Below are 24,345 nucleotides of genomic sequence, written 5' to 3' on the forward strand. Positions count from 1 at the left end.
CAATTTATGATCGAAAACCATAAAATATTACATATAATTAATGGATAGAAAAACTAATTTGAAAAACATCACTCAAACTACTATCACTTTTTATCATCATTTTATACAATTTGTTTCATCGATGTTCATAGGACATTTCTATTTAAGAAGGAATGTGTTTACAAAAAAAAGTTAAAGCACTTCTCAATCATTTGATCATATATGGTATGTACATTGTTGTTAACATTTCCCAAATGTCACTCTACATATTGGAATGTCAAGGTACGACGGAGAATGTCATTCCTTTGTTTAACTGTCATCACCTCTATTTGTAGTTATGTTATTCAAATTTAATATGTGTAATGCATACCAAATAATGCACAACATTATCATCATCTTCACTTTGTCCTTGATTGTAATTGTTGTTGTAGGTGTGAAATAATATTAAAATCTACACCTATGACATTGTTTATGAAGTTTTTGTTCATTGAATACGAAAACTCTTATTTTCCTTCTATATCAACCATCTTTGAATAGATATATCGATTTTTTTCACTTTATCAGATCTGACCCAAACCGACCGATGCTCACCCTTACCTGGAAGTACTCTTAATTATAATTATAACCTCATGTCTGTAGTATTAGAATCTAAGGGTGTCAGACACAGGATGTCTGATCCAAGTTGAGGAACTCTTGCATTAAGAACAATACTCTTTAAACCAACTAAAGTCATATGCCAAGCATTAGGAGATTTGATTGGATCTAAACACTAGACCATATGTGATGTCTTTACTATCTAATGCTGATGAAGTATGATAAGTGATCAAGTCATCAAAACAACAAAAGCAAATCAAATAACCAACACGTAAAGACAAAAACATAATATATATATATATATATATATATATATATATATATATATGTCAACACCCAATTTCGTCCGGATAAAAAAATAAAAAAAATAAATTTTGACCTAAATAATAATTAGGAAGAAAGTAAAAAAAAATAATACAAAAAATGAATATTTAATTGAGCATAAATATATATTTCTTTTTCTTATTTCAACTTTATTTTCATCTTGTTTTTGTTTTGTTCGTTGTGTTTTTATTTTATGACTTTTATTTCACTTTATTTTATTTTATTAATGTTATTATTGTTATTATCTTATATTATTTTTATATCCATTTTAACCCTTTTTATTTTATTTTATTTTATTCTTTCTCTTTATTTAGTTTCGTTTTTATTTTGTTGTTTTATTTTATGTTCTTTGAGTTTAATATGTTTTACTGCACTTTTATTTCATATTAGCTTTTTATCTTGTTCCTTTTTATTTAGTCGTTTTCCATTTTTTTATGCATATCCATTTTCATTTTCGTAACAACCTAATTCCTTTTTTATGTACCTGCAGCATTCTTTTTCTTTATTTTTACCTTGTTTTCATTCTGTTAAAAGTGTAACAAGTTTCTATCATGTTCATATCATCTTATTTTTTACCTCCACCTTTATTCTCTTTGCACTCTAAGATTCTTCCAATCACACGTTGCCACATTGCCACGGGTCCCATGTTTTTTCTCTCAACTTATTTTCTAGACATGCAAAAAAGGCTTCTTTTTTTCTCTGCACCAGCACAACCTACCCGCTGCAACTCTCTCTTACATTGTCGCTTCTCCACGTAGATTTCATGCATTAACCCTCGGTTCCATGCATTAATCTTCATACATCTCCTCTGTTTTAATCAAAAAGTTGTCGTTCTTGTGGATTTCCTCAATGATCAACACGCAACCGCCAACAATGAAGAAATCTTTCTCTCCTATAACACGTTTTCCTTTATCTTTTCCGGGAGGTCCAACACTTACTCACAGGGAACAATAACCACCATCATGATTCACCTGCAAAAACCGAAAAAACAACAACCCAAAGTCTACTCTCCTCCACCTACACACACAACTTCCAAGCATCCGAAGAGCACGCACGGTGAGAGCACAAAAAGAGAACAAGGTGAAGGTGAAGAAAAAAAAAGAGTGGAAACAGCTCAGACAAGGGGGCAACAGACTTGAACGAGCAGACCCAAGACCACCACCAGCAGGAGCTTCTGAGCTTCTGAGAAGTAAGCATTGTACCTTCAATATTTATGTGTGAGCATGATGATTAGTTGCATGTGGGGATGGCTGTATTTCATTGTTATTGGTTCATGATTCAAATATGCTTGTATGTTGGAACTGTTGTTGCTTTAACGGTTGAAAATGAAACAACATGACACTCTTCCTTTAACGGTTGAAAATGAAACAACATGACACTCTTCCATCACCAACCTCTCTCACTGTCGTCACACCCTTCCATCCTCACACAACTCGCACACATTCCATCCTTCATCTTCTTCACTAATAATCCTCCAAAAACCACACTCGTATTGCTTCCTCCATCACTGTCACGCTCCCTTCATCTTAATCATCCATCTGCACAAAAACACGAAACAGAGACTCAAGAAAATACCCATACAAATCCCCCATTCACGTCTTCACCACTTCAACATCACACCATTCCCCTGCCCAAGAATACAAAACATAATCCATTATCCCTCACCTCACCTTCAATCATCTCCTTCACACCACAAACCAATCCCTCCCACACGGTCACCAACAAACCGGAACCCCATTCTAGTGCCAAGCACTCAAGTCTCATTTTCCCCAATCAGCCGCGTCTAATCATAGCGCATAGATGAACAAAGAAGTAGAAACCATCGCCGGCGGCGAGGCCGGCGGCGAGTCAGAGCTTTGAACGGAGTACAAGCACCAATGGCAGTGGCCCTGGGGTTCGCGCAGAAGCAGTTCGAGTTGCGCATGAGGGGAAGGAGAGTGAAGGTCGCATAGGCTCTCGTCGCCAACGACCGTGGTGGACACTGGTGTCGCCCGCGACGGCTGTGGCCGGTGGTGGCGAGATGACGAGGTGACGATCTTTCGGGTTGGAGTCGATGCATGCGCGAGAACAAGTCGTTGAGCCGCCGGGAACGAGGGCGACGTCTCCGGCGTCAATAGGCGCCGCGGTGGTGTGGTGATGCAACGGTGAAGGTGGTCGTTGATGGTGGTCGGCGTCGTCGCCGGCGTCCCTGGCCTGCCGGAGTAAGTGAGGTGTTGATGATGATTGGTCATGGTTTTGGTTCCAGGCGCAAGAGGGAGAGAGGGAGGTGACTTGCCTCTTGTTTTTTTTTCGGCAGCTAGGGTTTAGGTCAATTGGTTTCACTTGCCACGATTTTTTTTTTTGTTTTTTCGCCTTGCACCCCCATAGTTTCACCTTGCACCTACCATTATTTCGTTTTGGGCTAGAATACTGTTTACGTTCTGCACCCCCTATTTGGATTGTATTAATTGTTTTTTTACACCCTCTTTGCTTTAGGAACTCCTTCGTGTACCCGCGTTTTTAATTCCTGCACCTCCATCTTGTGTTTGCTTAGCACACCCCTTTATTTACTGCACGCACCCCACCTGTTACTTCATATACCTTCCACATGTGATATTCATGCACCCCATATCTTTGTCTATTGTTTTTGGGCTTGTTGTTGTGTTTACTTTGTGCACCCTCACTAATGACTCATGTACCCCATATTTTATTTTCCACTTTTATTTCTTCTTAAATATTTTCATCCTTTTATTTATTTTATTATTATAAAAAAAAAAAACAAATATATTTGAAAATTATAAAAATTGCAAAAAATAGAAAAATCAAAAAAATAAAAATGTTTTCTTTCGTTTCATTGTGTCTGTCCGGTCGCTCGCACCGTGTGACGCTTATTTTCTAAACATACCAAAAATAGTTTTCTTTCTCTTTCAGTGTCTGTCCGACCGCTCGCGTCGTGTGACACATATTTTCAAGTAATTCAAAAATACAAAAAAAAATATAAAATTCCAAAATATAAAAAACATCAACATTTTCAAACAAATAAGCTTTTAAGAACTACGTGATCCTTGATTCTCCACTGTGAGATACGTAGGAGCAAGGTCAGTCCTTGTCAGGTTCACCTCCCAAAAAATCAAATCTTTTTCTCAACTAAGTTTTCCAAATATCTTTTAAAGAACTACGTAACCCTGATTTCTCATTTTGAATGAGAATACGTAGGACCAAGGTCAATCCTTGTCGGGCCCAAAAAATTAAAAAAATATTTCTGTTTCTTTTTAACATCTTTGTCTTGTTATTTTTGGGGAAAATTAACATTTTGAAAATCACATCAACTTTACATTTTTAATTAAAGGTACCGCCCTCGGGCGGGCGCGTAGGGTGCTAACACCTTCCCTACGCGTAACCAACTCCCGGATCCAAAATCTGGTTTTTTCGCAGACTTGTTTTATTTTTATGGTTTTCCATAGTTTTCCAGAATAACTATGGTGGCGACTTCCAAATCTTTTTTAAACTAGTTTTCTTTTTCTGTTCGTCGTCCCGTCGCGATTCCGGTTGCGACAATATATATATATATATATATATATATATATATATATATAAAACCAATACAGAGAGTTTAGAAGTTACATTTAACCCTAACTAGGAAGAATTTAACTGCTCATAATGATGTATACAAGAAGAACATGAAGTAGCTTTCCTCCTTCCATAGCTTACATGAGATATACAATATGAACCTAAGCTAACTATCCAGTTTCTCTCTCTAGAATGATTTACAAAGTCAACATATAAATAACATAGATATGCCTTGCATTTATAGAATTATGAGTGCTACTCTAGCTCCATTCCAAGTAGGTCAGCCATGGAGGTTTCCTTCATGAGTGGGTTTTTCCCAAGCTCGGACAGTCATCTTGGAGATTAGCCATAGAGCTTTCCCTCTCATAGAAATTTTCTCTTAATGCTTATTAGTTTTCATTTTGGAGCTCTAGGTTTTCTTGTAGTGAATGTTTATTAAAATGTGGCTTAACGTCAATATCAATGTTCAGTTGTAGACTCATAATTTGAACTTTCTCATTTAAACTCTTTTGGTTTGAGTTGCAAGGGACTTAACACCAACTTCTTAATTTCCTTTGCCTTTCCTGCAAAAACAACATAAATACATTAGAATAGTCCTGTGGGTAAAATACTATTGGATATAAAATCACCGAAGTCCTTTTCTCCACACGTGCATTTTATTGGGTGGTCTTAAAGGGAGAAACTCAAAGTCCTACCTTTTTAGATTTGCATTAAATTTGTTCCTATTTTATGTCTCTTAGTTTTATGGTTGTTAGTTTACCAATTTACAAATATCCATTTTGGCAGATGAAGGAAATTCTAATTACTATTATAATATTAAAAAAGTGCAATACCATTCTTGAGCTCTGGATTATTTAATAAGTTGTGTATACTTGAATAAATATCTTTGTTATAATTATAGAAATAATCCTAAAACATTTTTCCTCTGCGTTGAAAGGTCAGATTTATATGAACGTAGAGAAAATTTTAATACTAACAAAAATTGTTATTGTACCTGATCGATACTATTTCGGTGCGGAACCAGACGATCTCAAGAACCCTCTGTGTCGAACCTCCTCCTGTTCCTCCCTGGACTCCTCTTGGATCTCCCTACTGTCTGCACTCCGGGGGTGGGGGTACCTGCAAGCACTCCGACGCTCAAGTTAGAGAATGATTGATATGGGGTGTAGTAGGTTAGTGAGAAAAGCATACCTTTACCTGTTCACTAGGCCTTAATTTATAATAATTTCTTAATGGACCTGTTATTAATATTTGTGGGTCGTTTGTATTTGAGGATCGATTTCTTCCCTTTCCGACTGAGGTTGCACGCATCGGTTCTTTCTTTATTGGCAGGAATTGTTCTTCTGTGCCTTTAATAAAGATCAGTTCTTTCCATTCTAAGGTTTTTCCGTCTGTACTTCTCACATATCAACTCCTTCCTTTTTGGCTGTCTGTACTTCTCAAATATCAACTCCTTCCGTCTGTACTTCTCACATATCAACTCCTTCTTTTTTGGGGTTTGATTGCATGCTGCCCCTCTGTAACACATGTTCCGCCTGTAACACATGTTCATCCATTTTTAAAATTTGAAAACCAAAATATATTAAAATTGAAAAAAAAAACAAATTACAATTTCACAAAGTTCAACAGCTAAAACATATTTAATCCAAATTATGATGATAAAAAGTATATAAATATTATCATTTTAGTCCTAGATATGTCAAATAGGAATGTCTTGTAATATAAATCAAACCAACAATTGGTCTCTGAATAAACAATTCCATTAATTTTATCAAACCAATAAATAAAGAAAATCTATTACTGATTATTATGCGTGTTGTATTATGATATAATCTTAGTTTATAAAAGCATATTACATAAACCTTTTCTTCAAATTTGACACAAAACCTGTGATACCCCTCTCTTTTGCTTCTTTTTCTTTCCTTCTAAAAATAGAAACACTCCCTTTCTTCTTTCTCATTCTCTCAATATTCTCTGCAACCTAACCTTCTCCCTCTCTCATTTCTGTGCTGCCATCTCACTGTTTCAGCCTTTCCATACTCAGACTCTGGAAGGACCAGCCAACAGGACCCTTCGCAGTTCCTCCCTCAGCTACCATCCTCCTAGGTAGGTTATATCTCCAAATTGAGCTCAATTCCAGTTAGAATCCACTAGGCACTCTTTGAATTATGAATCTGATCATGTTATTCTTCGTCTCCCCTGTCTTGATGATGGATTCTCCTAGGTTAAACGGAAGAATTATGCTCTCTTGCTATCCATTGACTCCATCAATCTAGTTCTTGGCCAAAAAGGTAAGGGAAGCTGACTTTAATCTAGATTTCGCATGAATTGTGTTTAGGAGTGATTGAATTGCTTGATTGTATGTTTAATTCGTGTTTGAAACTGCCTTTGCGTGATACTGGGTGTTGGATGATCCTGAGCGAGCTTGCATGTGAAGAACAGAGAGGACTTCCTGGTAGTTTCGCCTAGGCGAACCGCTCTCGCCTGAGCGAAAATACCAGAAGATCACCTCTGTCAATGCGCGAAACCTCGCCTAGGCGAGCTGAAATCGCCTGAGCGAGATAACATCTCATTTAGGCGAGCCAGTTTAGCCTGAGCGAGAGTTCGCCCAGGATTTGTAATTCGCCACTGTATGATGTCTCGCCCAGGCGAGATCAACTCGCCTAAGCGAGATAGACTCTCTAGCTTAGGCGAGACTCTCTAGCCTAAGCGAGATTCCCTGTAGAAGTTAGTTTTCTCACTGTTTGGCTTACATGATGCTATATTGATTGCTTTAAAATGATGATAGTTGGTCTTGTATGTGATCTTTATGCATGTTAGACTGTGATGGAATTGAGTGCGAATTTGATGTGAATGGGAATATGTTGGAGTTAGGATCTCAAGGGAAATTCTAAGGAATGTGGTTTTAGTGAATGTAAGGGCATGAGGACTCAGATTGGTGGCATCCTGACGCTCCTAGTAACCATTAAGACTCAAGTAGAGTATGATGGATTACGTCGGGGGAAGTAGCAGGAGGTCCTGGTCTATGAATTCAATCCATCATAGAGGTGATGGGATTTACCTTGAGAGTGGTTGGGTGAATACCCCTTGTGCCTAAAACTCTGCAGAGTTTAGGAACCATCTCAAGTGCAAGTCACCAGGAGCTCCAATGCCACTTATATAATCCGGATATCGAGTCTAGAATGGTGTGTGTGTTATGGTTGGGATTAATTGGATGATTTTGATAGATTGTGTAATAAATCCTATTTTCCGCCTCAGTATAAATTAAATTGCATGGTTTGCTCTTCGTTCAAGTTAGCTTACCCTTCTAGTTTCTATGGTGTGTCTTCTACTTTTGCAATAATCGTCCCTACCGAATGGCGTGAGCAGATAAAAGTGTAGGTGAGGATACACCCCTCCGGGATGTGAGATGATTATGTTAGACGTACCAGTTGTAGATGTAGCCTTTCCATTTTGCTTAGCTGATCGGGTGTTTTGTAACCCTTTAGAAATGTGTGGGCTGTATATGTTGATCAGTGTATGTATGGTTATTTTTAAGGATGACTGTATTATATATTATACTGGCCTACGTCATCATCTGCTTATGAATTATTAAAATTTAAATGTTTTGTTTAATAGTTTAAAAATTATGAAAACGGAATGTTACAAAACCAACCATGAATGATCATCCCTTTCAAAACTCTTATATTGATTTAAATTTACTGAACCCACTATGATCAAGAAAGAAAATTATTGAACTGAAAATGAATTGTTTCCTATCACTTTTTTTTTCACAATCAATAAAAAGGAAAATATTCCAAGAGCAAGTTTCTAGCATTTTTATATTAATGTTAGTAATAGATTGCCTTTTTAATCCACATCACATTTAGTTTTTTGACAGACTACTCATTCTAAACCCACGTTACGTTTTTTTGTATAGATGATTACTCTCTAGGAGCATATAGGAAACATAATCATCTTAAGCAAAGTAAGTGGAAACAAAATGAAGGAAGGATTGAGATGCTTATAAGGGTAAATGTAAATTGTTCATTTGCTTCAACTGATCACTTAAAACAGATAAGACAACAAAAAGAAAAGGTTTGAAGTAAATAAATGAAAGGCACAGATCTTCTGGCTTTGGTAATGGAGAAAATGGCCCTGTTGTCTGGTCCAAATCCATTGCAAGAAAACCTGAAAAATGCCCTTGTTGACACCTTAGACATCTGACTATCGAATCATGGTCAATGCTGCAGAAGTAGAAGAATGTTAAAAGTAAGGAACCTTAAACAGTGACTAAAGTAAATACAGACATGTTTGATTTCAGAAAAAATGATTCTAGCACAAATCTTTGAAAAAGCCCGAGAAAAATGTCTCAAACTAAACAGACCCTAAGTTGCTCTCATATACAAGAAATTGCTTGTTTTCTACATTATGAATTGTCAAGAATTAACTACTATAATATGATGGCTTTTCACGCATTCAACAAGCAAATCATGTAAAGTAGACAACTTATTATGCACACACCTCAGGCTCGGTAGGTTTGGCTTCTTCAGCTTTTATGTTGTCCTCACCTGCATAATAGCATTAGCTTTTCAGTAGTTCCAAGTATGTTAGTATAAACAAAATAAAAGGAAACATGATCATGCTGTTAACTAGGAGTGACTCAGCAAAAGACACCACTCTTGAAACAATGACTTACGACCTTCATGATGATCTCTCTCTCCAAGGGCATGCAGTTTTATTTTTCTCTGTTCATCCTAATTTGATTATTTTTTTTCACAAAGTTTGAGAGGGGGACAGAGTGAGTGGAAGATACTGTTGCAATGATATTGTACAAGTGTACATCAACCACTTTTGTCTCTAAGACATCATTATTGAGCAACATATGGTACAACATTTTTTGCTTTCCCTAGGAAAAAGTCAAATGCATCTTATATCAAGTTTTAATCATTTATTGCAGTAATGACATTCAGACAAGAGCTAGCAACAAATGCAATTCAACGGATCCATGCAGAATAAGAGAACCAATAACTTACCTTTCAGGAGAGTTCATTATCTCATAGTAAAAGACAGATAAATTGAGGGCAAGTCCAAGACGAATTGGATGTGTTGATGGAAGATCTGTGTTTGCAGTGGCTGAAGCAGCCTAATAATTAAAATATTTGTGAAAATCAAATGAAAGTATAATGTATAATATAAATAATAAATAATTTATGAAGTAGTTCAGTGCTGAAATACAGGAAATAAAAAATGACCTCGTATCCTTTCAGTGACTGCTCAGCTGCCTCTTTTCTTTCTTGGTCAGTCTTGAACTCAGCAAGGTACCGGAAATAATCACCTTTCCTGGACCAAAAAAAGAATAAGGAAATCAGGAATATCAAAGAAAAATATGAGGTAAACAAATAAATCCAATGACTCATTCATAGCATTAGACTCCCTACATATCCAATACAAAACAAAAATTATGTCATCAAATTACCATATTCACACATTCCACTTTTTACTACTTTTACTCTCCTTGTCGGTATTTTAATGCAAAAGTGGTTGTTTTTGGTGTTTTTTCACCGTACCACATCTAGTTGGCCCAGACGAAAAACAACAGACACTTGTCACCCTTTATCGACATAATTATATCGACAAAGGCTGGAGAACTGATGTACCACACCTAGTCGGCCTAAGCCGAATAATAGCAAGCACCATATACCTTCTAAGATGCCCGGACTAAACCACTAAGAAGTGACATTGATAAAACAAGCCGAAAACAACAATAGCGGTCTAAGCCGTTAAAGGGTAACTGGCTTAGGCCGACAACTCCATAAAAATAATCAAGGACTTTGCAGTCCAAGCAAAGGCCCAGCTCATGACGTGGCCAGATATAATTAATAATCTATAAATACGCATAGACCCCACGAATTAAAAGTACACATTCATTACCCCTCCCGAGTCCAAGCAGATATGAGCGACATATGTTAACCGGGAAGAGACCTACTAAGGAGATGGCGGACCATGGGTAAGATAATACTTGTCTAATTCATCTTATTTGTTCTCTGAAGGAACATTTATATTGAAATTATGCAAGATAAATATTTAAATGATACGTAATCTTACTAAAACTAGATACTTATCATCAACCTGGTAGAATTAGTTAATTCAATCCTAAAAACAAAGCGGAATCTTATAATATACTTTTATGATTCTTGCTACATATACCATCTGCTACAATGTTGATCATAATGACTAATGTTGATCATGTCTATTCAGAAGTTGTATCAAAGGAAATGGAAGAAGCTTAATCATAACAAATATTCGTGCTTTAATTTGATGGAAGTAACATAAATTTTTAGTGGAGGAGATGACCAATCGAAGAAAGGTTCAACCAATTGGAAAAATCACAGTGAAAACAGATGAAAGGTGGGGTGATGCTTCTTTTAGCATTGAGACTCAACTTTTCATCAATAATTATGTTGTAATTATGTAATCTTTCTTTAACTTTAAATATATCAATTAGTTCTAGTGCACATATTCTTAATTATATATAAATTTAATTTTAATAAACAAAATATATGACAAATTAAAAATTACTAATAATTATAACTAGTACAATAATATTTTTATTAATTTGAACATAATAACATTATTAAGTAAAATTAAATTAATAACTTTTTTTTAATTTTAATTTTATTTATTTGGATATGGATTGATTAGTTTATATATATATATATATATATATATATATATATATATATATATATATTACTTTCTCAATTCCTGCTTTATTTAACTATATATAAATCATTATTAATATTAAAAACTTTAATTAAACACAAAACTATAAGAGATTTAATTCTTATTTCTTTTATATTTCTGAAAGAAATAATAAATGTTTCTAATAACGAATTTGTTTTTAAAATACTTATTACATAATTATTTATCAAAATGTTTATTTTCATTTTTTTTCTAAAGTAAAATATACCAAACTATACAATTCAATTATTTGGAAATCATACTGTAGTTAATTTTTTTACAAGTGTTGCATACATGGAAGACTTAAATTGGTGTCATTAAAAAAACAAAATATTTTAGTATTAAAGGTACTTTAAATCATAACAATGCAACAAAAATCTATATTAAAGGCTATCAATCTTTTTTATAACTCTAATACACAGATAAAAATTTAATTCATATATAACTTATTAGAGAAAGAGAAGAAAATACAAAAAAAATATATATTGCTTTATCATTTTAAAAAAGATATATTGACTTGTCAAGTGTCTTTTCTAGTAATTTTGATTAGATTTTGTCCATAAAAAATAAGTTTAATATATATATATATATATATATATATATATATATATATATATATATATATATATATATATATATATATATATATATATATATATAAAGTGATTACCGTAAGTTTATATTTAAACAAATTCTACTAAAATACATTAAGGAAAATGATAATTTTAATAAAGTTTTATTTAACAAACTTTAACAAACAATAGTAAAAAAAACTCTAAAATTTTATTATTTTATTTTTGTCACTTTTATAAAAAATAAAAAATTATTTTATTTAATAACTTTGTTAATTTTATCAAAGAAAATGTTTGTAAAAAAAATCATTTTCGATACATTAAAAATACGATGAATGTAATAGAGAAATAGTTAAGGATTTAAATTACAATTTATTGATATATAAAAATGTAAAAACGACATGATTTTGAAGTGTGACACCACGCACTACCAGTTCTAAAAGCCCTTGTCGTTTCAAGGTGTGTAACTCTTAAACCCTTCCATCCTAATCTTAGTGCTAACTGAACTAAACCTTAGCTACTAGCAGGGTGTCATGCCTGTCGGAAAAACTACGCACTGACTCTTTCAAATGGCGTGTCTTTCTTTTCCCCACTTTCTCTCTCTTCCTAGGTTCTCTCTCCACCATGTCCCCTTTATTTTCAATCTTCAATTTTTTTTTTTTTGTGGTATTAACAAAAACTGGGTTTCAAGGAAACCTTTGGAACTAGCAAATTATTTGAAACGAATTGATTCCTCTACTTCCTTGCTCATGATTTGGATAAAGATATAATTTTTTTTTCCAGAAAATGATAAACGCTTCTTCAATTTTGCTCTTTTTGTGTGTTGGGTTGTGGTGGCTGAATCTGAGTTTGTAAATGTTGTCTCTGCAATGGTGCAGGTGCCACTTGACTTGGTCCTATTGTTGTACTTCTTTTAACACAGTGCAACTGGGGGAACTCAGGTCTGGGTGTAAATGGGGTCATGTGGCAATGGCTAGGAAAAAGGCTTCTCTAGACTCTGCCATAGAAGAACCCAGTGACAATGAATCCGTGGTTGAAAAGAAGACAACTAGGTCATCAAAAACTAAGAGCCCGGTCGGGAGGACAAGGAAGAAAGCAAAAGATGAGTCTCCTGAAGGGAATGATGGTTTGTTGGTAGATAGAGATGATGCCTCCATTGGAGAAAGTTCATCTGCTTCTAGTGATACTTCCAAGAAAACTCGAAGGACTCGAAAAAAGGGTAATCTCTTGATCTTTGTGCCAAATCTCAATGGTGGGAGTTTTATGCATTGTATAGTGTTTTGCTTGTAATTGCTGGCTAAGTCCTGCTATCGTTTACAGATGCATCTAGTTCTGCTGACTTGGAAGAAAAGAAGGAAGTCAAGGAAGAGAAAAAGGTTAGAAGGCGAAGGAAAACTGAGGAGGTGAACTTAATTGTAGAGGATAAAGTCAGTGAAGCAGAAATCAGAGACCAAGATGAGTCTTCATTTGTTGAAAGTGTGGAGGATGAGAGTGACATTGATTTGGAACTGATAAAAGATGTTGGAGAGGACATTAGCTTTACTTATGGATGGCCTCCTCTTGTTTGTTGTTTTGGAGCTGCTCAGCATGCTTTTGTGCCTTCCGGGAGGCCAGCAAATAGGCTTATAAATCATGAAATTCATGAAAGCATGAAGGATGCATTTTGGAGCCCTGACAAATTTTTTAGGGCTCCAGGCACCTCTGCTGGTAGTGTTGCTATTGCTCTTGCTACCTTGGGTGGCAAAGTGGCATTCATGGGAAAACTTGCCGATGATATTTATGGTGAAGCTATGCTATACTATATGAATGCAAATAAAGTCCAGACCCGGTCAGTTCGAATTGATAATAAAAGGGCAACGGCTGTATCATTGATGAAGATTGGTAAAAGGAATCATCTTAAAATGAGTTGTGTAAAACCTTGTGCTGAAGATAGTTTGATGAAGACAGAGCTAAATATTGATGTGCTGAAAGAGGTATGAAACTTGAAAACTGTTAAAGAAATAGATCTGAAGTAAGTGAATAGAATTCTCCGTAGCCTGTAGGTTCAAACCTGATCATTGTTGATATGGCAATACTATTGAGCTTGAATTAGTACATGTTTTTTGTCATTAGCTGAATTCAGTGTTAGTAGCAAATTGAAAGATATGATATTTAATGGAAATATTCATGCCAGTAGAATGTTGATGTGGATGTGCAGTAGTGTGATGTTAACATTTTTGTTAAATATTAGATGTCAATTAGATAGACCAAAATTGCACAACTAATTGTAGGAGGCTATATTTGTGGAAAGAAATGGGGGAGACCCAGTTTGCAAAATTGATAGTAAGAAGATCAAAATTGCATTAGGACAATTAAGCCTAAATTATTTTATCATCCTCTTTTGTTGGTATAATTTGCATTGTTTGTTTCCATATTAGTTACAGCCATGTGCACATTTGAATAAAGCATGTGTTTGCTTTATCCTTCTACTCTATTGGTTTTAGCTTTGGAGGTTAGATTGCTACCAAATGCTATTCAGTACTTTAAGAGTTTAAATACATGTGATGCAGGCAAAACTGTTCTACTTCAATACACATTCTCTGCTTGATCGTAATATGAGGTCAACTACATTGCAAGCCATTAAGATTTCAAAGCATTTTGGAGGGGTTGTTTTCTACGATCTAAACCTTCCTATGCCACTATGGCACTCAAGGGAGGAAACTATTTTGTACATTCAGCGATTGTGGAATCTTGCAGACATTATTGAGGTCACTAAGCAAGAACTAGAGTTCTTATGTGGGATAACACCATCTGAAGAATTTGACACCAAAAACAATGACAGTTTGAAGTTTAAACATTATGAACCCGATGTGATTGCTTCACTTTGGCATGAAAATCTTAAGGTTTTATTTGTGACTAATGGAACTTCCAAGATACATTATTACACAAAAGAACACGATGGTGCTGTTCTTGGAATGGAAGATGCCCCAATTACCCCATTCACTTGTGACATGTCAGCAACTGGAGATGGCATCGTTGCAGGTAAATTTACATTTCAATTGAACCCTTCATTTGTGTTTTCATAGGAAGGCATAGTCCACTTGAAAAATAAGAAAGGAAACCTCTTTTCAATGTCTGACACTATCAAGAAAATAATAATTTGGTGGGAGATGATGGATTTTGAAGCAATGCAGTGGAGTCCTGTAATATTTTGTAAAATTTCATAGACTTTGGACAATCCTTCTGTCTTATCGCTCTGAAAATCCAGTAATGACTTTGTTCTTGAGGAATTAATTTTGATCAAACTTATTTATTTAAACAATATGGAGGTAACTAACTGCATACTGTATTCAGAACAGAGCAACAACATATGCAAAAGATAAAACTAAAGTTCCTTTGACCTTGATTTTAGGAGGTAAAAACCACATTTGACTTTACTCAATGAATTCTGTAACAAAAACATGCTAAATGGCTGTTTTTTGTACCTTTGGTGCATAGTGACTTGTACAAATCTAGTTTCAAGCATCAATTCTCATGCTTTTGGAAACATGTTTAGAACCCATTAGACCATGTCTACTTTATAAAATGTTGTGACCAGACATAAGTGAAGATAGGACCAGACATTCTGTGAAACTAAGTCTCACTTCTACTTTTATTGTTTTTGCAGCCCTCTTGAGAAAGTTGTCTGTTCAACTTGATTTGATAACTGATAAAGGATACTTGGAACATTCCATCAAGTATGCAATCAATTGTGGGGTTATAGATCAATGGATACAAGGCCGAGTTAGGGGCTTTCCTCCTCGTGAAGATATGGAGGATGTAATTCCTGATTCAAATGGAATCAAGTCAATTTCAGAAAGAGAATACAGGACAGTAGGAGGACCTTCTGATGAGTAATATCAGTTTTGTAGCCTATGTTTCTCACAGGGACCTTTCACCCTTTGTATAGAAAACTGAGATTTATTTGTTTCTTTCTGTGTTTTCTACTTTCAAAATCATATTACCTAATGTTGTTGTATTTCCCATTCTTTTTTGTTGTATCAGTGGCATTATGATCAAAGCTTAAAATTCCACTTAGTTTTTTTTTTTTGGCAAAGTTATGTATTTTGCTTTTGTCTCTCTATCTGTGACTTTGAATGTTCTGATGTCTGCAAATTTTCTTCAGCATCTCTCTTGTCATCAACAAATTTGTCCAACTTTGTTCAATGATAAAGGGGTAATTCACTTAGTGTATGAGCAGTTTTAAATACCTTCATGTGTTCAATTAATTTCTATGAATGAAAAAATCATGAAGGATTATAAGATTAACTTTGTAATAAGATTCTTTTTAAGTAACTTGTAATGTTTTCTTGGAACTCTAGTTTCAAACTTTTTTTTATATTTATTAGTGTTTTCTCCTTAAAACATTTATTAGGTTTTCTTTTTTACTTATTTTATATAAAAGAATTCACTTGAGAAAACATAATTATACTTCGATATATTAATTGAAGTTATTGGCATATTATAAAACAAAATTGATTAAAGTTTGTAATTTTTTCCACATAGATTGTTAATAATTTTGTTGGTTGAACAATTCCTTTCCAACTGACTAAGGAACCACCAATATTGATAGCATAACCAATGATATATTGTATTACATTCAGGTCAACATAGTTCTATCAATTTCTTACAATTACATACTTTTATATGTAGAGAAGATGACTAACATGTTTTTATTTCCTTATTAACTCCTTTTTTTCTATTTCATATTTTTTCTAGATCACTAAGTTAAAGACTGATCTCAGATGAAATATTGTGTTTGTCATTGATTCAACAAGTTTCACGAACTTCTTTTAATAAATGAAAACAAACTAAGTAGAATGCATAGTAATTATTAAGAAAAATAATTAAAATTATATCCAAATATCAATACTAATACCTATATTACGGATAACAAAGATGCAAAATTTTGTCCATACCCAATTTTTATAATTCATTTTTTTTCTCAAACTACATAGCATATCGAGATTTTTTAAGATAAAAGCTGGTGGAAAGAAAAATGTGCTTAAAAAGTTATACAGCATTAGATTGATTTCAAAAACCAACTTAAAAATAATTCATTAGAAAACATCTTTTTCAGGATTTAAAAATAATTGCTTTTAAAAAGTTCCAACTGTAAAAGCATTTTTGTTTATAAAGTTTAAGGAAGTGGGTCCTAAAACTGTTCAATAGAATTCCATTAACTTCTATTCATCCATTACCAATGGAAATAAAAAAAATATGATATCAAGATTCTATTAATTGTTTTCCAAAGCTTGAATGCCCTAGCCCTGTATATTTTCCTAGAGTTATCTAAATGATAGAAAAATACAAGTAATCACCTTAGATTTATTAAATTACTACATTCCTTAAAAAGTTACCTTTTCTATTTTCCAACTCTCCAAACTTAATGTTAGTAAATATGAACATAAATGCCCAAAATGGATATATGTTCTTAGTGACAAATATATTCAACTGTCTTTTCCATCATCCCACAATCACTACATTTGCTTCCACATAATCATGTGAATATGTGAATCATTGATGGTGCAGGTTGCATCCATCGATAACCAGAAAAACTCCAAAAGAAGAATAAATAAATAGATAATTGATACCATGTACCATCCTCTCTCAATAGCCAGAGAACTCCTCAAATAAACTTTTAACACAATAAATGATGGGGGCATTCAGAGTAAGTAGAAACTATTATATATATTGAAATTGAATTGAAATAGGTAAGTAAGAAACTGGGAGGGTGTGGGAAAGTGAACTCTTAGAATTACATGAACCTGATTTTTCTTTCTAAATTGCAAACAAGTGGCCATCATAATAGCCAATAACCCAAATGAGGAATCAGAAGGAAAGAAGGGTGTTGGAACATGAAATGATGCTCTCCACAACTTTTATTGGCCGCTTACAAAAACTATACCACACTTCCCTCAAAAACCTCCCAAGAGAAAGCAAGAAAAGGAATAAAAAAAGCAAAGACTTTCTATCCAAGAGAAAGGCAGAGAGACAGGATCTTCTGAGGATGATCAACAATTGCCAAATCCCTTAACACTACATACAAACTTACAACAACTCCTACTTGTTCAAATTGGAATCTTCAAGTTTTGAGGCAGCAAGTTTATCCAAAAACCACACCAACTTCCCCATAGCTGGTTGGACCATTCTGGCAGGTATTAATGGGGAGTCAGGTCCAACATCATCTATTGCCAAGTGTACAGATTCTGCTTTGCTGTCACCAGTGACAACTACTGCAACATTTGATGCAGAATTGATGACAGGCATGGTGAATGTGATTCTCTCAGGTGGGGGTTTGGGGGAGTCAGTAATGAAAGTTACCCATTCTTCCCTTTCATTCAGTGCTGAGTGGTTGGGAAACAATGAGGCAATGTGGCCGTCTGGACCCAATCCCAGCAGAATGAGATCAAACTTTGGACAGTCACTGATCTCTGAGACACTCACAACACGGGTTTTCACCAACTGTCGGATCACAAACTCATAATCTTCAGCAGCTTCTTCTGCTGACACAGAATCGTTAATAGAATGCACATGACTGGGGACAATAGGAACCTGGTAATGTAACAATTATATCAGCAGAGGAATATAAAGGGATGTCAAGTAATCTCACGGAATATTAAAGAGATATAGACACAGAGACAGAAGGAGATTATTTTTCACTCTAAGCTAAACATCTATATCAGATATTTGGATTCTCTACTCAGTTTTTGGTGTTGTCCCTCTGATTTGGACTCCTATATTAGAGGTTCACATGCTGCATTTGTTGAACTCAATATTTAAATAGAAAGAAAGCAAGCAATCCTGAATTATCTATTTTCCTGTCAGGAATTTATCAACAAGCTTATCATGTGTTTCACAGAAGAAAAAAAATGCAATTCAGGACCATTTATATTTTCTTAATTAACACCTTGGCACTATAGCAACTACAACACAGGAAAACATTTAAGAACTAAAATGCACTGAAGGACAATAGTGAAGACATAAACCTAAAGCCTGAATATTCAATGTTGTAGATCCTAGAATATAGAAAAATTCCAATTCCCCAACTTAAAAGTATATATTATTAGACCAACAGCTATCCTTAAAACGTAAATCATGGAGAACAACCAAATCATCATCTACCTAAAGAAAAAACAAAAAACCTTTGACAATGGTTGAATCAAACCTCTTTTCTATACTCATTTACAAAACTGTTGGGATAAATACATCAAAAGCAAGTCGTACACCCCTGGGATGTCATAATGCATCTTCTATTTCCATTTAACCTGTAATAGGGGAATAGTTTTCTTGAATGCTGAAAGCATTTTTGACACAGTACATACATACATGTATACATACATAGTCCGCTGAAGGGATAATACGTAATATGCTAAGAACCCCCTCTTCCACACTATCCCTCAGTAATTTATGACCATCAAGGTGGATGTCTCGTATTTCACTAAGATTTCATTAATACTTGGAAACTTCTAACTCAAACTCTACTATGACTCCAAGGAGACAACATACATCTAAATTCATAGGGGATTGCAAAATGCATAGAAGATAAATTAGACCAAGAAATAAATTTCAGCCAATTTAAATCATTCAACAAGCATAAAATTCACATCAATATCACTAAGGTAATCAAGTAGGAGTATAGATAAAAATTCAATCTAATTACACCCTTTTTGTTACATTCTAGTTTTCTATTGTAATTAATCATACTCGGAGACAAAACACTGCAGACATATTATCTTCAAGAATTCATTCCCACATTCCTCATTATTCTTTAATATCCATGTAACTTCCAGAAAATACCAATGAATCATGGTAAATAGACATGTAGACCAAGATTCCCTTTTGCATGGCAATCCTACAGATAGCACCATAAACTTGCTGTACAGGATTTATTTCAAATTCACCCCTACATGTTGCAGTCACTTTAAAACTAATTTGGCTGGCACTAATAAAACTCTCATTAAGAAATCATTACTAAGAACTCATTCTAAGCATAATAATGCCACAACCTTCAAGAATAACTGTTGGTCCTCAGCATTTGAGACCTTTATCCTGAAAAACAAACCTGACAACCAACTTCCCATACATGGAAGGAAAATAGAAAAGTTGGAGACACATTCAACCGACAGGCAATGTTTGTAGAAAGAAAATAACAAACTTTCTGGTGCAATATACTTCCAATTTGAAAGCTTTCTTATGTGTGTTGCTTTGTATTCCTCTTTCTTATAATGATATGATCAATCCTGTTAGGACTGTAGGAATCCCCACCATCATAATTGGTATTTGGTAACACGCATAGTTTAATAACCAAGTACATGAAACATGATCCTCCAAGAAAGAGCTATTTGGTCACATCCACCTTGGAGGTCTAGGATATAGAAAGCACAATTACTAAATGAATGTTACTGTAAAATGTTTCAAAATCATGTGACAACTCTTTTTGAGAACGTGCTGCTTCTACTTCTCATATTGTCAATACAAGAAAAAAGTTCACTTGCAACCAAAAGCTCTTGCTGCAGAACTTATGTGTTTGCTAATGATATTGTCTGATGGAGAATCAATAAAATCTGAAAGCATCACCAATTATGGTTTCTGAGTTAGTATAACAAGCGATTTATTTTCACATATTTGGCATTAGCAAGTTTTATGAAACTGCAACTCCACTTATGCCAATGAACTTTTTTTACACATTGGCTTCATGAGTGTAAACTGACTGGATAAGAGAATGTGCAGAATTTGATTCAGCATCTTCTCCTGAGCCTCACAACATATCCAGAGATTCACTTTGAGCACGTATTAGGGACCCAAAGCTCTCTGTTTCAAAATGTGGATCCATCTTAAAAAATTATCATGGTCATTGGCTCCCCATTTCCGGGAAATCATGAGTCCTTCAAAGCCACCAATGAAGTAATCTCAAAACAAAATTGAGAATGAAACAGAAGGGGTTACTTAATCTCTCCAGGATGCAGATGTCAGGAGGGGAAATATTTTGCTTCACAGACTCGAATGAATCAAATTACACAGCAGTTGCAATTAGAAAATTGGAGGTTGGGAACACCCAGAACATGCCATTAATTGCACATCAAGCAGTTAAAATGCTCAAACATGAGTGTATTATACCCTGAAGGTAACCAAAGAGAATAGGAAAAGAAACCGGATCTCAGAAAGTGCATTAATGAAAAGACGCACTCTAATATTTCAACTTATAGTTTAGATAAAATTATTGAGAAAGTGTCCATCGTAGGACTATTAATTAACTGGAAATATTATTTTCTAGTGATAATTTGAATCTCAGTCAAAACCTTGATAAACCTCTTCTTATGTAGTTTCTACATGCAACCTTACTCAAATGCATGAAGATCCTTTGTGATACTTTGATCATGATTTTCAGCAGACATTTGAGTCATCTATCAATATAGGCCCAATAAATCCTTTGGGTATTGGTAAAACTCCTCATTTACCTCATAAACAAGGATTCAACTTCTGGGGCTAAACATGTAAAAATTTCTGATTTCCAACCTATTATTTTAGACAAACATGTTTTTCAGCAAGCACAGTCCCTGAGACAGATTTTAGTTTTTCAGTCAACCAACACGAAGAGGACAACTCCAGTCACATCTTTCTTGCTTCAACCCGAGGTTGTCCAGAGGAATTCTCCTGGACCAATTGGCGAGTTTGGATTCTTGAGCTTCTTCCTTTAAGTTTAAAGCAATTCAAAAAATTGAAGTGCAGATCTGGTTTGCAATTGATAATTTAATAATGAATCCAAGGATATTCAAGAATGCCAGAGAATCAACAGGGAAAACCAATTACTGCCAAATCAGATTATCAAGATAATATCTAAGATTTATGTTCTCATCAGAATATGTGGAAATCTACCATGCAAAGATGCTTGTTGGCCTTTTTCAGAAGAGAAAAAAAAGGCCTACATAAAACTGAGACGAATACCAAATATAACCCAAGTTGGGGTCTCAGACAGTAAATTTTACACCAGATAACTCAAGATATGGGACTCAATTAATTTATATTTCTGAAACAGCTAAGGCACTAAAATTTTTAGGATCAACAAAGATTGGTGTAGCAAGCAAATGACCTACCTCTTTTCCATCAGGATTTTCCAAAAGATCTAGTCTGACAACTAACTGGCACCCTCAACATTTTGCTGATGTAGTTATGGTTGATATCAACTAATCCATCCTGCTGATGCCACCAGGCATCCTGTTGTTGTAACCATGGTTTATCTCAATGCCTCGAATACTCCAAACCAGGTTAACTACAGTCAACCTAAATTCCATGAAATTTTGGAAACCTTTGCAATGATCTCAATCCCTTGGACATAAAGAGAACTAACTGGTGAATCTTAATTCCATAATGCTCTTAGTTTCCGCTAGGAACCACAAATGTGAAATGTGGAACCTAGTTATCAGACATCCATTCGTCTTGGCAGTTTGCACAACCCATAGCACAATTCACCATTACCAAACTTTGTTGCTGGAGTTTCTATGGCAGATCCAACCATTGACATGACTCAAAAAATCACTGGAGAAGTCATACCCTCAATTCAAACTATCTCAGAGTGGAATACACCAGTACAAACATTTAAACAAAAAAGTGCATGAGCAATCATAGAAACTTCAGATCAAGGATTTAACGTGTAAAGGAAATTCTGAAAACAATAACATTCATCTTATGGACAGAACATTCAGGAAAGACTCCTCTACGATTTTGTAAAAGAATGATTTTTACACTCCTGTCAAATTGCCTAAGTGTATAAACCTTGAATATTCACCATCACAATCTTTCAGAACAAGCACAATCCATTCCTCAACCAAAGACCAGTTTGGATAATAGCCTTTTGAGAATTCAAACTTATGTGGATATATGCCTTCTGTCCCACCCTTCAAAAGAAAGAGAATGCAGAAGAAATTTGTAGTGACTACAATGTATGCCTGTTAATCCAGTCAATTATAAAGGGTAAACTACTACCTTACTAAGGTTCAACTTTCACGCCAGAATAAATGTTAAATCTCATAAATAGTAAAAATCAAATCCAAACTACTCAAAGAAGCACCTCTCTGTGGATTATACACATTCAAAAATAGGCACCTTGAAGCAAAAATATAATGTTTCATGTGACCAAGAGAATTTTGCGAAGCTTTTTTGTGTTCATTCAAATTAAAACAGCTATTAAATTTTCTCAGCAAACTGTCAAGACCAGAAAAGCAGAAGAAACCAAAGCCCTCCTTCTTGTTAGATGATATCACTGCTTTACTTTGTTAGAGTCTCCCTTTTAAGAAGCAATCAGCAGAAGATATCTAAAGGAACAGTTTGATGCTAAAAAGACTATAAGCATATCACTTTCCTCCAAACTATTCTGAGAGTAAACCATTTTGATACTTAAAACTGGATAAAGTAATGAGAAACATGGAGCACAACCTTGGACAAAAGGCCATCTTTAGCAAGTTTATAATTGCTATCAGCATGGTTTTTTGCCACAACACGCTCATCAGCCCAGAAAATATACCACTTGGACCAGTCCACAGTCTTGTTATAAGGAGCTTCGCAGAGTTTTCTGTAAGCAAACTTAAGTTTTAAATCAACAATAAATCATAAAAGCAAAGAAAGATATGAACAAGATAAGATACAGATACCCCATTAAGCCAATGAGAGAACCACCAGATAAAGCAATGGCAAAGACTCCTCGCTCTTTAACTGATGCCTCTGATAACTCAGCAACATAGTCTGCCAAATCAGTCATTAGCTCATCCAAACTCTCATGAATCCTCAACTCTCCTCTATTCTTCTGACCATCTGAGAGAGCCATGGTTCCAGAGAGCCCAATAGCTCTATTTTATAACCAGAAAAGACAAAGAAAGCATCAAAATCATTTCATGCCGAAATAATAAAGTCAATGAAATTCAAAACACAAACAGCTTTAACATTTAGTCTTCCTAAACCTAAAACAAAAAGGAAATTTCAAAGTTGTTCAAGATCCAGCTTCATATCCAGAAAACAAAACTCTGAACAAACGAAACAGAAAATAAGAACATAGTCAAGCGATAATTTCAATTTTTACTTTTTGTTTGACTACAGGACTTATATGCCTATACATATCATAAAGCTGAATTTTTTTTAAAAATCTATAAGCTACAGCTCACCCCCATGAATTTAATTTGCAAGTGGACTCTCTAATTGTCAAATAAGAAAACAATTGAACAAAAGGGTATCATCACCACAACCTAAGTTTTTAGAGATCGAGACCGAGAAATGAAAAAGGCTCCAAACAAGTGCACACTAGCAGAAAAAGAATATCACAGAAGACGAAACACATGTCCCAGATCATAAAACATGTTAAATTGACACCCTCCACTGCTGCAGAAACTAATAAAAGAACAAAGCATGATGGTCAATCATAGTCTCATGCAGTTAACAATAACCAGGAACAACAGCACACACAGAATCGACACGTTTCACAGCAAAAGAAGGAAAAAGAAATCGCTTACAAAGAAAAAAATAAAATTAGACAGAAGGTGGTACGCCAGAATAAGCTGACGAATGAAGAAGAATGTATATATAAATATATATA

At 34.6% G+C, this 24,345-nt stretch overlaps 2 protein-coding genes and 1 long non-coding RNA gene across 5 annotated transcripts; 1 reads left to right on the plus strand and 2 right to left on the minus strand.

Annotated features, from left to right (window-relative positions):
- Positions 1–8,385: 8,385 nt before the first annotated feature.
- Positions 8,386–9,064, minus strand: LOC114174363. The gene is made up of 2 exons (XR_003602682.1): positions 8,950–9,064; positions 8,386–8,672 (listed from the first exon to the last, which is right to left on the minus strand). It is a non-coding gene; the product is annotated as an uncharacterized LOC114174363 (long non-coding RNA).
- Positions 9,065–12,181: 3,117 nt separating this feature from the next.
- On the plus strand, positions 12,182–15,839 carry LOC114167878 (fructokinase-like 2, chloroplastic). Its single transcript, XM_028052821.1, has 5 exons — positions 12,182–12,351; positions 12,620–12,960; positions 13,062–13,714; positions 14,291–14,762; positions 15,388–15,839. Exons 1-5 carry the CDS (start codon positions 12,311–12,313, stop codon positions 15,615–15,617), a joined length of 1,737 nt encoding a protein of 578 aa, XP_027908622.1. The 5' UTR covers positions 12,182–12,310; the 3' UTR covers positions 15,618–15,839.
- A 1,585-nt stretch (positions 15,840–17,424) lies between these two features.
- Positions 17,425–24,322, minus strand: LOC114173049 (probable 6-phosphogluconolactonase 2). 3 transcript variants are annotated; one of them, XM_028057246.1, is made up of 4 exons: positions 24,263–24,322; positions 23,411–23,605; positions 23,196–23,331; positions 17,425–18,314 (listed from the first exon to the last, which is right to left on the minus strand). In XM_028057246.1, the coding sequence occupies exons 2-4, from the start codon at positions 23,581–23,583 to the stop codon at positions 17,823–17,825; spliced, it is 801 nt and encodes a 266-aa protein (XP_027913047.1). In that variant the 5' UTR covers positions 23,584–23,605; positions 24,263–24,322; the 3' UTR covers positions 17,425–17,822. The 3 variants fall into 3 exon arrangements, with proteins under 3 accessions (XP_027913047.1, XP_027913046.1, XP_027913048.1); XM_028057245.1 differs by lacking the exon at positions 24,263–24,322 and adding an exon at positions 23,999–24,254; XM_028057247.1 differs by lacking the exon at positions 24,263–24,322 and adding an exon at positions 23,996–24,248.
- Positions 24,323–24,345: the final 23 nt, after the last annotated feature.

This window comes from Vigna unguiculata, chromosome 2 (assembly GCF_004118075.2).
Source record: "Vigna unguiculata cultivar IT97K-499-35 chromosome 2, ASM411807v1, whole genome shotgun sequence".
In the NCBI taxonomy this organism is placed as follows: Eukaryota; Viridiplantae; Streptophyta; class Magnoliopsida; order Fabales; family Fabaceae; genus Vigna; species Vigna unguiculata.

Bases quoted from the DNA above. Each gene is read 5' to 3' on its own strand.
- LOC114167878 (XM_028052821.1), top strand. From the start codon at position 12,311: ATGGCGTGTCTTTCTTTTCCCCACTTTCTCTCTCTTCCTAG. The intron at 13,715-14,290 runs GTATGAAACTTG...CATGTGATGCAG, and splicing joins ATATTGATGTGCTGAAAGAG to GCAAAACTGTTCTACTTCAA. The intron at 14,763-15,387 runs GTAAATTTACAT...TTGTTTTTGCAG, and splicing joins TGGAGATGGCATCGTTGCAG to CCCTCTTGAGAAAGTTGTCT.
- LOC114173049 (XM_028057246.1), bottom strand. From the start codon at position 23,583: ATGGCTCTCTCAGATGGTCAGAAGAATAGAGGAGAGTTGAGGATTCAT. The intron at 23,332-23,410 runs GTATCTGTATCT...GTTTGCTTACAG, and splicing joins TCTCTCATTGGCTTAATGGG to AAAACTCTGCGAAGCTCCTT. The intron at 18,315-23,195 runs GTTGTGCTCCAT...TTACATTACCAG, and splicing joins AAGATGGCCTTTTGTCCAAG to GTTCCTATTGTCCCCAGTCA.